Genomic DNA, 14,539 nt, shown 5'->3' with positions numbered 1-14,539 from the left:
ATGTTTATAAGCTGAACATTTCAGGTGAAGCCTCACATATGGCGCAAGTAAGGAAGAATGATGGTAAATGTAGTCTGGAAATCTGGCACCGCCGCCTGGGACATCGTGATTTTAAGGTGATCCAGGATCTTTACAGTAAGCAACTGGCCACCGGCATTCAGATAAGTGCAGATGCTGGTAAAATGGAGAAATGCATAGACTGTGTTACTCAAAAAGGTGTGAGACCCTCATTTCCTGCATACACAGGAAATAGGAGTAATAAAGTGCTGGACTTAATACACAGTGACTTATGTGGACCGTTTAATATCCCATCATTGGGAAATAACAGATTTGTGCTAATATTCTTGGATGATTTCTCTAGATACTGTGTGGCCTATTTGCTGAAAGAGAAAAGTCAAGTCACAGACATGCTGAAGAAATACGTAGCCATGGTGAGCAATAAATTTGAAAGAAAACCAAAGGTTCTTCAGACCGACAATGGTGGTGAGTTCACTTCACAAAGCATGCGCACATTTCTAGAACAAGAAGGCATTCAACATATCACAACAGTAGCTTATACACCAGAGCAAAATTCTGTTGCAGAGAGAAAATTTAGGTCACTTGTGGAAATGACCAGATGTATGCTGTCAGATAGCAATCTCCCTAAAAGACTATGGGGGGAAGCCATTCTCACAGCAGTGTACCTACAAAACAGAATGCCAACTAAAGGCGCTGAGCGCACACCACATGAGACATGGCATGGTAGGAAGCCAAACCTGTCACACATAAGAACATTTGGAAGTACAGCATATGCTCATATACCAAAGCAAAGAAGGCATAAGCTGGATTCCACAACAGAAAGGGGCATTTTAGTTGGCTATACTCCAGGACACAAAGGATATAGAATTTTGAATCTGAAAACTGGCATTGTTGGCATAAGACATGTTACATATTTTGATGAAAACAAAAGGGTTGATAAAGGCTGGATTATCCCAGATGAGCCTTATCATCCAGAATATGAAACTAGAACCATAATAGACATGCCAGTGTATATAAATGCCATACCAAGGCAGATGTCTGAAAGCAACTCATCTGTATCTAACGAGGAACAGGCAGAGGAAGCAGACACAGAAAGGATCATTGAAGAAGACAGTACAGTTGGAGAAGGGGAATCAATTGGAGAAGTACTCTCAGATTTAGAGGATGCGGAAAGGTCAGACCAACCTGTTGTCAGACGCTCACCCAGGGAAAACAAAGGTGTTCCACCCCCAAGACTGTCTTACTTAACAAAGTCAGCAGAAGCTCAAGAGCCCTTAACATGGGATGAGATTGAGAAAATGCCAGCAGAAGAAGCTGCTGAATGGCATAAAGCTGCACAAGAAGAAATTGATGCATTGGATAAAAATAATACTTGGATTCTTACAAAATTACCTCCTGGCAAGAAAGCTATAGGATGCAAATGGGTATTCAAGTTAAAAAGGAATGCACAAGGAAAAGTGGAAAGGTATAAAGCCAGATTAGTGGCAAAGGGATATCTTCAAAAATATGGAGAAGATTTTGATGAAGTGTTTGCACCTGTAGTGAAACACACGACAATCAGAACACTTCTGAGCATTGCAGTCTCAAAAGGCATGCAAGTCAACCACATTGATGTGAAAACAGCGTTTCTTCATGGAGAAATAACTGAAGACTTGTACATGGAACAACCAACAGGTTTCATAAATACAAAACAAAGACAGCTAGTGTGTAAATTAAACAAAGGTCTTTATGGATTAAAGCAAAGTGCAGAATGTTGGAATGATAAATTGCATGAAATATTGACAAATTTAGGATTTAAGCAAGGTGAAGCAGATAAATGCTTGTACACTAGGTGCACAAATGGACAATATGCATACATTTTAGCTTTTGTTGATGATCTGCTCATTGCAAGCAAAAGTGAGCAAGAGTACAAGGACATTGTAAAGTGTTTAAACCTCAATGTTGAGATAAAAGAACTTGGTAATGTGTCATACTATCTTGGTATAGAAATTGAGAAACAAAATGATGGTTCTTATCTTCTAAGCCAGAAGCAGAAAATAAATGAGCTTATTGAAAGTTTAGGTATGCAAGATGCCCAAGTTGTAAGCACTCCCATGATCACTGATTTTCTGAAGGATGAAACAGTAAGAGAACCTTTACCAGATAACATCCAATATAGATCAGCCATAGGTAAGCTTTTATATCTAACTACCACATACAGGGCTGATATAGCAAATGCAGTAGGAATTTTGAGCAGAAGGGTCAGCTCACCTACCAAATCAGATTGGACTGCAGTTAAAAGGATGGTAAGGTATTTAAAGGGTACCATTGATTGTAAATTAAAGATTTCAGCCAATAGTAATCCAAAACTAATATGTTACTGTGATTCAGATTGGGCAGGGGATCATTCTGATTATAAGTCCACAAGTGGATATGTGTTTATGTATGGAAATGTACAAATTTCATGGGCCAGTCATAAACAAAGTATTGTGAGTTTGTCTTCTACAGAAGCTGAATATGTGGCCGTATCGGAAGCGTGCAGAGAACTGATGTGGATTGAAAAACTTTTGCTGGATTTTGGAATAGCTGAACAGAGACCAATCCAGATAATGGAAGATAATCAGAGCTGCATCCGACTGTCACAGAATGACAAGGTTCAGTCACGCACCAAGCACATCGCAACGAAATACCACAACGTGCGAGAGTTGGCAAAAGAAGGGGTCATCAGTCTACACTATTGTCACACCAGTGAGATGACAGCTGACATCATGACCAAACCGTTACCCAGAGAACATTTTGTGAATCTGCGTATAAAGCTTGGACTTTGTATGAATAAATAATTGCATGACAGTTATGCATGAGAAGGGGTTTGTTGGAATGTAATTGTATTTTACATGCATTGCCTGTCACCTATTATTTCTCTGTGATTACTCTGTGACCTCTGATGTGAATTACTTAGAGAGGTCACACAGCTATGCAACTTCCTGTGGGGGTCAGACACAGCAGATGCAGCACATGGAGCACATGGAGCTCATGATCTCTCCTAACCTGAGAGGATCTATGGTGGTGTGAGCATCCATTACCATCTAAGCACATGGAAGGAGCTGATAATACAAATGTATAGTAATATGTATATATAAGCCTGTCTGATTATAATCTAACTGCAAACTGTGAGTAAACAGATGTTTTGTTACTTCAACTTTAAAGTGACTCAGCAGTGAATTATTCAGGGGTGAATGAGAGAGAGATGAAGAAAGAAATTAACATTTCTAAAGCTGAAGCTGTGTGTACTAAAATCTGCTAATTATTTACTACAAATAATCCAACATATATGACTGCGATTTTTGCTAAGCACAATGTCCCCCTTCCCTTTACAGTGGAACAAAATTGGGCACAAGATCTGTGCACATGAGCCAACTGTTAAAAAGTGTTCCCTTTACATATTGGCAACCCAGATTAAATGACAGTTTTTTTTCTACATTATGTTTTGTAACATCCCTCTTATTAAGTGGAAGCCATTGTTCTTATAGGTCCTAATAAAACTAGATGTGTTAAATCATGTTACACAACAAAACTTAGGAAACAGTGGATCCAAAAAAAGTCCTCTCACAAGTGGTGGCTTCTTAAACAAGGTCTTTATTTCAAATCAATAAAACAACGACCCGAATCGTGTTTTGGCCGTAAAGGCCTGCGTCAAGGGTCTATTGACTTTCAATATAGAAAATAATCGTGTAGATCAAATTGTGTTACCGGTTTGACAGGGAAGGTTGTGCAGCAGCACCCTGTATGTGATTATCTCAGTTAGCAGAAAGTTAACTGCTTGTCAGTTTGATCTACACGATTATTTTCTATATTGAAAGTCAATAGACCCCCTGACGCAGGCCTTTACGGCCGAAACACGATTCGTGTCGGGACGTTGTTTATTGATTTGAAATAAAGAACGTGTTTAAGAAGACACCACTTGTGAGAGAACTTTTTTGGATCCACTATGTCCTTTGCTTTGCGTTTTTCCTGTGGAGAGAACACCTTCTGTGTGTGTTGACACAACAAAACTTGTCACAAAAGCAGAAGAGAAATTTATAGTTGATATATGTTGCTACTGTGGTAATGCACAGAATATTGAAAAGCTTTGTTAAAATTGCTCGGTGTATACTGTCTTGATGAAAACATGGAAAAATGAAGGCAGATAAAGACCACATGGCCTAAGCAGTCTATCCATCCATCCACGCCATCTACCCTCCCTATCAGTCCCTTAGAGATCCTATGTACTTGTCCCAAGCTCTCTTGAATTCAGATACTGTTTTCATCTCCACCACTTCCACTAGGAGGCTGCTTCACAAATTCACCACCCTGCAGCTCCTTGTGACTGTGGGCAAGTCACTTAACCCTCCATTATCCCAGGTACAAAATAAGTATCTGTATATATGTAAACCGGTTTGAATGTAGTTGCAAAATACCACAGAAAGGCGGTATATCAAGTCCCATTTCCCCTTTCCATGAAGAAGTATTTCCTCAGGATACTTCTGAGTCTATCCCCTTTCACCTTCACCCTATGCCCCCTTGTTCCAGAGCTTCCTATATGTCTGTTGCAGAAATTATGTATAAGAGAAGACATGGTAGTATTTTTCTATAATTTACATGAGAGAGCTTTCTTGTATATGAGAATCAGGATAGGATCTTATACAAACGGTGATCGGCTGTACAGCACCTACTTGATACAAAAAATTACAGTTATGAAAAATGAAAGCTAAGCTTTGAAGTACTTTTCACTTTTTTTTTTTTTTACTTGGCAGTTTCTTCTCCTGTATTCAGCTTGCAGCTCAGTCAGAACCAGGGCTGCAATAGTTCACATCGCACACAGCAGTTGACAATGAAACGTAATTCTCCCACCCCTTTTCAGAATAGTATAATACAGTGGCATAGCAAGGGCGGGGCGGTGGGGGCGGTCCGCCCCGGGTGTCAGCGGGTGGGGGGGTGCTCCGCTCCCGCTGCTCCCATCCTACCTTAAAAAAAAACAGTGAAGCGGCGTGGCAGGCAGCGCCTTGCGTCTGCCCTGCTTGTAAAAGAAGTAGATCTCCTCGTTGTCATCGGGCCTCACTGTGTCCCGCCCTCCTCAGAGATAACTTCCTATTTCCGCGAGGGCGGGACACAGTGAGGCCCGACGAGGACGACGAAGAGATCTACTTCTTTTACAAGCAGGGCAGACGCGAGGCACTGCCTGCCATGCCGCTTCACTGATTTTTTTTAAAAGGCAGGGTGGTGGCAGGAGAAGAGGGCTGTCGTCTCGACGGAGCTGGTAGGCGAGGCGGGTTGGGGGGACCAGATGGGGGAAGGGGATGGGGAGCCCAGATGGAAGAGGGGGAGCCCAGATGGGAGAGGGAATGGGATGCCCAGATGGGAGAAGGGGTTCCCAGATGGGAGAAGGGGGCTGGAACTGGGGTCTGAGAAGGGGCCATGCCTTGGGCTGGTGGGAAAATGGGACATGCCTGGGTCAGGTGGCAGAATGGGTCTGGGGCTGAAAAGCGGGGCCCTAATGTAAGGCATGGAGATGAAGGGGGCTGGAACTGGGGGCCGAAAAAGGAGGGTAGATGCGATAAGGGGGCTAGTACTGGGACTGGGGGCTGAAAAGGGGCAGGGGCTGAAACTGTGGGGACTGGGGGCTGAAAAGGAGATGGAGAAGTGGCTGCGGCTGAAGCTCGGGACTGGTGTGAGAAAAGGGCTTGGGTTGATACTGGGGGCTGAAAAGGGGACAGGGAGAAGTGGCTGGGGGCTGAACCTCGGGACTGGTGGGAGAAAAGGGCTGGGGCTGAAACTGGGGACTGGTGGGATAATGGGGCTGGAACTGGGGGCTGAAAAAAAGGGGCAGAGAAAGGGGACAGATCCTGGATGGAAGGGGGAGTGAGAGGGAGGGCAGACCCTGGATGGATGGGAGAGGGAGGGCAAATGGTGGATTGAAGGGGCAGAGAGAAAGGGCAGACAGTGAATGGAAGGGGGAGAGAGAGGGCAGACGGGGCAGGTGGTGGATAGAGGGCAGATGTAGATGGAAGGAGCAGGGAGAGAGGGCAGACATTGGATAGAGGGGACAGCAGAGAGGGCAGACACTGGATGGCAGAGAGAGAACAAAGACAGATGCTGGATGGAAGACAGTGAAAGGAAGATGAGGAAAGCAGAAACCAGAGACAACAAACTGTAAATAAAATATATATTTTTATTTTTTTGCTTTAGGATAAAGTAGTATTGTAGCTGTGTTAATAAATGTTTATAATAGAACATGTAAACAAGGTAATCTTTTTATTGGACTAATTTTAATACATTTTGGCTAACTTTCGGAGAATAAAACCCCCTTCCTCAGGTCAGGATAGGATACTGTAACAGCACTATACTGTATTGACCTGAGGAAGGATGTTTTGGCCCCCGAAAGCTTACTGTATTAGTCCAATAAAATGGTATTATTTTATTTTCTATATTTATTTTATTTCTATTTGTTAATTTGTAAAGTGGTGATTGGTTCTTGTTAGTTTTTTTCAAATTTACATCTGCTGTCTTTATATTTTGCACAGTACTAGGGGACATTTTCTGTTTCTGTGGTGTTGCATTGTATGCAGAGTCTGGCATCTTGGGGGTTCAGTTTAATTTTTGTCTAAATAGAAAGTTTATGATTACTTATTCTATAGTGGATTAGGGTGCATCTGTGTTTGTGAAAAAGACATGGCTTTCAGTTGGCATTGACTGCAGGATCGACGATCTGTACTATTCTGTCTGGTTTCGTTTTACAATAGGTGAATTGATGTTCTAGTGCTCACTGTAGTGTTTAAAATGCTTTCCTTTTCCTTGTGTGATTCGTAGAAATTACTGCTTATGGTATGGTAGAATTGCTCTATAGGTCGTGAGTGTTTTGTATTTTCGGCATGCCTAGTACTAGATTTTGGAGGGGGGTGTTAAAAAATGACCAGCCCCGGGTGTCAACTACCCTAGCTACGCCACTGGTATAATATAGACTGCCACGTTCACTTAGGAGGATTTTGGTCCATAGGAACACATGTGTCTATTGGGACAGTCTGTATTTATTGTCACACACTGCCCCCAAGTGTCCTATGCTATACTTAGTTACTTTATTCTCTCATATAGGTTATTGGCCTCTTCCTATCCTGGTTCTACTGGAAAAAACTGGATGACATTCTCTCCCAGTATGACACTGTGGATTTCAGACTGCTACGAATTCAAGATTTCCATTTCAAAGAGTTGGACTTAAGCGGTGCTGGTTGGTGCCTCTGTTTCCCCCGGGAGGGTGGATACATCCCAGTCAATGTCGATGAAGATGGTGATACTGAGCAGGAACCTCAGTACACAGTATGAGTATATTCAGTATAAGTGGGTACTGAACACACTGGAAACTGGTGCATACATCAGCACAGAGGAATGTCGTGGGCCTTTTGGAGCAAAGAACCTTCAGAAATCAAGATTGGTATGAGGTTTTAAAAGTCATACATAGAAAATAGGAACATGGCCTTTAAAATAACAAGCAGAACTTTTACAAAACTGTGTCCAGACTAAAAATACAAATATTTATACCCATGTAGAGTAGTATTAAAAAAAAAAAGTAATTCAGTACTAGGTACCATGGTCTGGGCCGTTTGTCACTGAATACACAAAAGGAATACAAGACGTTGAAAAACCAAGAATACCGTAAGTACGTTAAAATCATGTAATTGTAAAATGGTTGAAGACAAAAAAAAATCCCTTAGGTGTTATAATTTCTTAAAAGCAACATTAGAGTGTGCTGTCCTCCAAATAGCTGGTGAATATACTAAGCGGAAGCAGATACAAGCCAGACAGCTGGTGCTTTCACAGTACTGGAATTCTACATATATGTTAACTTTACAATTTAATCAAGGAGGTTGTAAGTGTATTTTGTAAAAATGTAAAAAGTAAGACCTTCACTGACCTAATGGGTCAGTACTAATGGTAATGTTTTGCACTAGATGTGGAAGGCCCCCAATTCAGTTCCTGGACCAGGTATTCTGCTCTATGGTCATCCAGGATGAGGCACGCTATGCTATAGAGACAGGATTCACAGTCCATCGGGAAGGAGAGGCATCACAGTCGGGCAACAGTGACACCTGGTGGCCAGATTCAGTGCCCACAATTGCAGAGGTTTGGAAGAATTCCTAGTGCATGGTTTTTGGCTGAGGAGCATCCTTGGGATGAGTGATTTAAAGTAAGGTGAGAGGTTATATAAAACAGGAAAAAATCTCCCCATTCCCGCGTAGTGGAAAATGCAGGTTTGTAGTGCTAGATCTCAGCTCTGTGATCTGATTGAACTGGAAGCTCAGAGAAGCAGGAGGAAAACTGCTAGGTCAGACGCAGGTTCCTACTTAGGTTCCCTGTGTATGTAACAACATACCTTGGAGTTTACATCCTAGTAACAAAGCACCAAATCTAATGCAGGGTATAGGCTGGATTTTTTGAAATGCACATTCTGTCACGTGTTTTGCCTTTGCCTAATATGGGTAGGATTAGTCCTCAAGAACATGATCTGTGACAGTCCACCTCGAGAAAGTGACCTGTGACAGACCATGGTGTTGTGTTAGGCATATACTAATATCTCAGATTTCAGTGATACAGTAGTTCATGCAGGATGAAATGTACCAGCTATCAGAGATGCTCAACTAATGGAGGAAGTGAGGCCAAGGCTGGCTAGACTTCTACAATCTATGTCCCATATATGGCAAGACAGATCAAGATGGGCAACTCCAGTAGTTAGGAAGTAAGTCCAAGGCTGGATGGATTTCTACAGTCTGTGTCTGAAAAATGGCAAAAGATAGATCAAGATCAAATGTACATGTTTTAAACCATATTCATATACATAAGTACATAAGTACATAAGTACATAAGTAGTGCCATACTGGGAAAGACCAAAGGTCCATCTAGCCCAGCATCCTGTCACCGACAGTGGCCAATCCAGGTCAAGGGCACCTGGCACGCTCCCCAAACGTAAAAACATTCCAGACAAGTTATATCTAAAAATGCGGAATTTTTCCAAGTCCATTTAATAGCGGTCTATGGACTTGTCCTTTAGGAATCTATCTAACCCCTTTTTAAACTCCGTCAAGCTAACCGCCCGTACCACGTTCTCCGGCAACGAATTCCAGAGTCTAATTACACGTTGGGTGAAGAAAAATTTTCTCCGATTCGTTTTAAATTTACCACACTGTAGCTTCAACTCATGCCCTCTAGTCCTAGTATTTTGGATAGCGTGAACAGTCGCTTCACATCCACCGATCCATTCCACTCATTATTTTATACACTTCTATCATATCTCCCCTCAGCCGTCTCTTCTCCAAGCTGAAAAGCCCTAGCCTTCTCAGCCTCTCTTCATAGGAAAGTCGTCCCATCCCCACTATCATTTTCGTCGCCCTTCGCTGTACCTTTTCCAATTCTACTATATCTTTTTTGAGATACGGAGACCAGTACTGAACACAATACTCCAGGTGCGGTCGCACCATGGAGCGATACAACGGCATTATAACATCCGCACACCTGGACTCCATACCCTTCCTAATAACACCCAACATTCTATTCGCTTCCTAGCCGCAGCAGCACACTGAGCAGAAGGTTTCAGCGTATCATCGACGACGACACCCAGATCCCTTTCTTGATCCGTAACTCCTAACGCGGAACCTTGCAAGACGTAGCTATAATTCGGGTTCCTCTTACCCACATGCATCACTTTGCACTTGTCAACATTGAACTTCATCTGCCACTTGCACGCCCATTCTCCCAGTCTCGCAAGGTCCTCCTGTAATCGTTCACATTCCTCCTGCGACTTGACGACCCTGAATAATTTTGTATCATCGGCGAATTTAATTACCTCACTAGTTATTCCCATCTCTAGGTCATTTATAAATACATTAAAAAGCAACGGACCCAGCACAGACCCCTGCGGGACCCCACTAACTACCCTCCTCCACTGAGAATACTGGCCACGCAATCCTACTCTCTGCTTCCTATCTTTCAACCAGTTCTTAATCCATAATAATACCCTACCTCCGATTCCATGACTCTGCAATTTCTTCAGGAGTCTTTCGTGCGGCACTTTGTCAAACGCCTTCTGAAAATCCAGATATACAATATCAACCGGCTCCCCATTGTCCACATGTTTGCTTACCCCCTCAAAAAAATGCATTAGATTGGTGAGGCAAGACTTCCCTTCACTAAATCCGTGCTGACTTTGTCTCATCAGTCCATGTTTTTGTATATGCTCTGCAATTTTATTCTTAATAATAGCCTCCACCATCTTGCCCGGCACCGACGTCAGACTCACCGGTCTATAATTTCCCGGATCTCCTCTGGAACCCTTCTTAAAAATCGGAGTAACATTGGCTACCCTCCAGTCTTCCGGTACTACACTCGATTTTAGGGACAGATTGCATATTTCTAACAGTAGCTCCGCAAGTTCATTTTTTAGTTCTATTAATACTCTGGGATGAATACCATCAGGTCCCGGTGATTTACTACTCTTCAGCTTGCTGAACTGACCCATTACATCCTCCAAGGTTACAGAGAATTTGTTTAGTTTCTCCGACTCCCCCGCTTCAAATATTCTTTCCGGCACCGGTGTCCCCCCCAAATCCTCCTCGGTGAAGACCGAAGCAAAGAATTCATTTAATTTCTCCGCTACGGCTTTGTCCTCCTTGATCGCCCCTTTAACACCATTTTCGTCCAGCGGCCCAACCGACTCTTTGGCCGGTTTCCTGCTTTTAATGTATCTAAAAAAATTTTTACTATGTATTTTTGCTTCCAACGCTAATTTCTTCTCAAAGTCCTTTTTTGCCCTCCTTATCTCCGCTTTGCATTTGGCTTGGCATTCCTTATGATCTATCCTGTTACTTTCAGTTGGTTCTCTTCTCCACTTTCTGAAGGATTGTTTTTTGGCTCTAATGATTTCCTTTATCTTACTGTTTAGCCACGCCGGCTGACGTTTAGTCTTTTTTCCCTTTTTTCTAATACGTGGAATATATTTGTCCTGAACCTCCAGGATGGTGTTTTTAAACAGCATCCACGCCTGATGCAAGTTTTTTACTCTGCGAGCTGCTCCTTTCAGTCTTTTTTTCACCATTTTTCTCATTTTGTCGTAATCACCTTTTCTATAGTTAAACGCTAGCGTACTTGATTTCCTAGTTTCACTTCCTTCAATGCCAATATCAAAACCGATCATATTATGATCACTGTTATCAAGCGGCCCTCGTATCGTTACCCCCTGCACTAGATCATGAGCACCACTAAGGACTAAGTCTAGTAATTTCTATGAGTGCAGGTGCTGGTTATGTCAGCGGGGGAGGGGATGTATCTCAGCGGGGGATGTGATCCTCCACACACCGCCAAGGACACTAAGGTCCTCACAAGGACTTTCACTAACTACACCCTCTCCAAAAGACATTACACGATGTGATACCCGCAAGCGAGCCTTCTCCGGAGAAGCCCCCACACTCTGGAATGCATTGCCTGAAAGGCTCCGCTTAACACAAGACTACCTCTACTTCAGGAAGCAGGTGAAAGTTTGGCTCTTCAACCAAGCCTTTAATGGAAGAAGTAACCAACTTGTTAGTCTCACTCACACACAAGGATTGACTCAGGCTGCACATACTGCAGCGGGACATGTTTATCCACTCCTACCCTAGCTGAGATAATATTTAGCCATTTCTCTGATCTCACATGCAACTTTTCTTCAAATCAATCACCTTACTTTCTAATTCTTCCTACTTTCTTACTCATCTATATGTTACAACTTTGCCTTACCCCTCACTACCAATTATAATGTTCTAGTACATATTGTGTTGTCATTGCAAGCAGTATACCATGCCATACTTCCTATTGTTGTTCGAATACTTTTACTGCTCTAATTGCCTACTGCTCGTGGTTCATCTATTCTTACTGTACACCGCCTTGAGTGAATTCCTTCAAAAAGGCGGTGAATAAATCCTAATAAATAAAGTTGGATGTTATATTGTGACTTCTATTCCACCACTACCTCCACACATCAGAGTGGATTACAACATCAAGAAGCTGAACCACCAATAAAGCAACTATAATATAATGAGATAGAAGATACATGGTAATCAGATTAATTGAAATTCAAATTCAACAGACCAAATTTGTGAAAAAAACAAAGCCTTCAGATTTCTCCTAAAACATAGGCAATATATGTGTGCATTCCCTGAGAGATAAAGGTAATGAATCCTAAATTTCTGCCATTTGGATAGACTCTTCAAGACAATGCACATTAGTGCGATTCTTGTTTTGTAGTGTCTATCCATATTGGTGGCGTTTTTCCTTTCTGCGCTTTGCGTCTTTTTCAAGACAGCAAGTGCTTTAACCTTTCAAGCCTATATATATTGGCCACTCATATTAAGAGGCAGGCACTTGACCAAAACACGGTGCCGTGTTGGGCATTATAAGAATAAAGTTTCTTCACTGTATTCTCGTCTTGCTGTTGTTATTGGAGAGCCTTGCTGGTTGCACTCCTCATCTTGTGTGGTCTTTTGTACATAGTGGACCACAGTCTTCCGCTTCTGCGGACTCCCCTCTTATACAATTCTGTTCACTACATCTCAAAAAAAGTATAGCTGAATTAGAAAAAACTACAGAGAAGGACTGCCAAAACGATAAAGGGGATGGAATCACTCCCCTATGAGGAAAACCTAAAGAGGTTAAGGCTCTTGGAGAAGAGACAGTTGAGTGGAGACATGATAGAGGTCTATAAAATAATGAGTGGAATGGCATGGGTAGACAGACTATGGGCCATGCAATTAAGTTACTAAGTAGTACATTTAGAACAAATCAGAGAAAATATTTCTTCAGTCAACATGGAATTAAGCTCTGGAATTCATTGTCAGAGAATGTGGTAAAAGATATTAGTGTAGCAGGGTTGAAAAGACAAATTCCTAAAAGTCCATAAACCATTATTAAGGAGGACATGGGTAAAATCAACTGTTTATTCCTGGGAATGGCATGGAATCTCCTCTTTTGAGATCTCTTCAGGTACTTACGCCCTGGATTGGCCACTGTTGGAAACAGGATACTGGACTTGATGGACCTTCAGTCTGTCCCAGTATGGTATGTATTTATGTATTTAAATGCATATAGTTTTTCTATATAAAAATTTATTTATTAAAAATAGAGTGTAAAATCAGGGAAATTGCAGCAACCATGGCCTTTGACAAGCTAGGAGCAGTGATCACTGAAGCTGTCTTTTTATTGATTAAAGCCTAGAACTAATGTTAAGACAGTAATAAGCATATGGGAGATGCAGAAGAGTATTGTGAAACTATGAGGGTTATTCTATCTTCCATATACTACTATTCTCTGCCTTCTGATTGGCTGAGTTGGCCAGGACTCTCTTTATTAGGTTAAAATCTGGCTTTAGACAGAGGACCGTGCACCTCACCTGACCACTGCATCATATTTTAGCTGTAGCTTGAGACATGCAACTGAAGGGCCTGAGAAGTCTTTGCTCTTTTAACAGAGCTTATTTCATATTTATTTCCTTAACTTTATATGATTTTAAACATTTTAGAAGACTAGGTACTTCAATGAAATGCATAGAACCTTGTAGGAGCAAGGTACAGTGGCTAACATGATAAGCTCTCTGCATTGCCATGCAGACTTAGTTAACAAAGTACCGCCAAGCCTTAACAGCAACCAAAAAACAGTATTTCAATGCATTGCACAGGCTGCCAATTCAACTAAGCAGTTGTTCAGTGTAGTAAGCAGCCTACTGCAACCCCTACAAGAAAACCAGCCTGCTCAGTCTAAACTGAACTGCAATGGTTTTGCTGCATACTTTGCCAACAAAATTAAAAGTCTCCACCAGGATTTACAGGCAATCCCACCCAGTGCCCAACCAGGGGTGCACAAACTCACCCCCTCCTAACAGAGACAGATGGAAAACTTTTAACCTAATGACAGAGGAGGGCCTTGACAAAATCCTAAGAGACCTTCAACCAACTACCTGCTCCCTTGATCCCTGCCCATCAAAGATAGTGCAGCAGGCAAGTATGGACCTTATAGAAGGTGCCACAAAAATTGTGAACACCTCTTTCTAATGGGCAACTACCAACAGCATTAAAAAGGGCAGTGGTTCGCCCTCTGCTGAAGAAAAACAACCTTGACCAGGACAAATTTGAAAGTTACAGGCCAGTATCCAACATCCCGTTTCTAGGGAAACTCATAGAACAAACAGTCTGTGATCAACTTAATGAATGGCTAGAAAAGATTAATTGGCTAGATCCATGTCAATCTGAATTCATACCCGGTTATGGAACAGAAATGGTCCTCGTATCCCTGCTAGATGATCGTCACAGAAACTGAGACAAGGGATTTGCCTCAATGTTAGTACTGCTAGATTTCTCAGCAGCTTTTGACACTGTGGATCATGATACCTTGCTAGCATGACTGACAGAAACAGGTATCATTGGATCAGTCCTTGCCTGGCTCAGATCCTATCTATCAGACAGACAACAATCCATAATGTTTGGCAGCA

The 14,539-nt window shown here is 42.1% G+C and overlaps 1 protein-coding gene across 2 annotated transcripts in view; it reads left to right on the top strand.

Annotated features, from left to right (window-relative positions):
- The window catches only part of LOC115469295 (tetraspanin-15-like), a 376,401-nt gene extending 368,825 nt beyond the window's left edge, over positions 1-7,576 (top strand). For both annotated transcript variants that reach the window (XM_030201803.1, XM_030201802.1), the window contains one exon: positions 7,126-7,576. In XM_030201803.1, coding sequence (XP_030057663.1) covers positions 7,126-7,353 — 228 coding nt within the window. In that variant the 3' untranslated portion in view covers positions 7,354-7,576. The remainder of the gene's footprint in view (positions 1-7,125) is intronic.
- Positions 7,577-14,539: the final 6,963 nt, after the last annotated feature.

Source organism: Microcaecilia unicolor, chromosome 4 (assembly GCF_901765095.1).
Source record: "Microcaecilia unicolor chromosome 4, aMicUni1.1, whole genome shotgun sequence".
Taxonomy (NCBI): Eukaryota; Metazoa; Chordata; class Amphibia; order Gymnophiona; family Siphonopidae; genus Microcaecilia; species Microcaecilia unicolor.
Note: the sequence above shows the minus strand (reverse complement) of the source record. Positions and strands in the feature narration are given on the sequence as shown.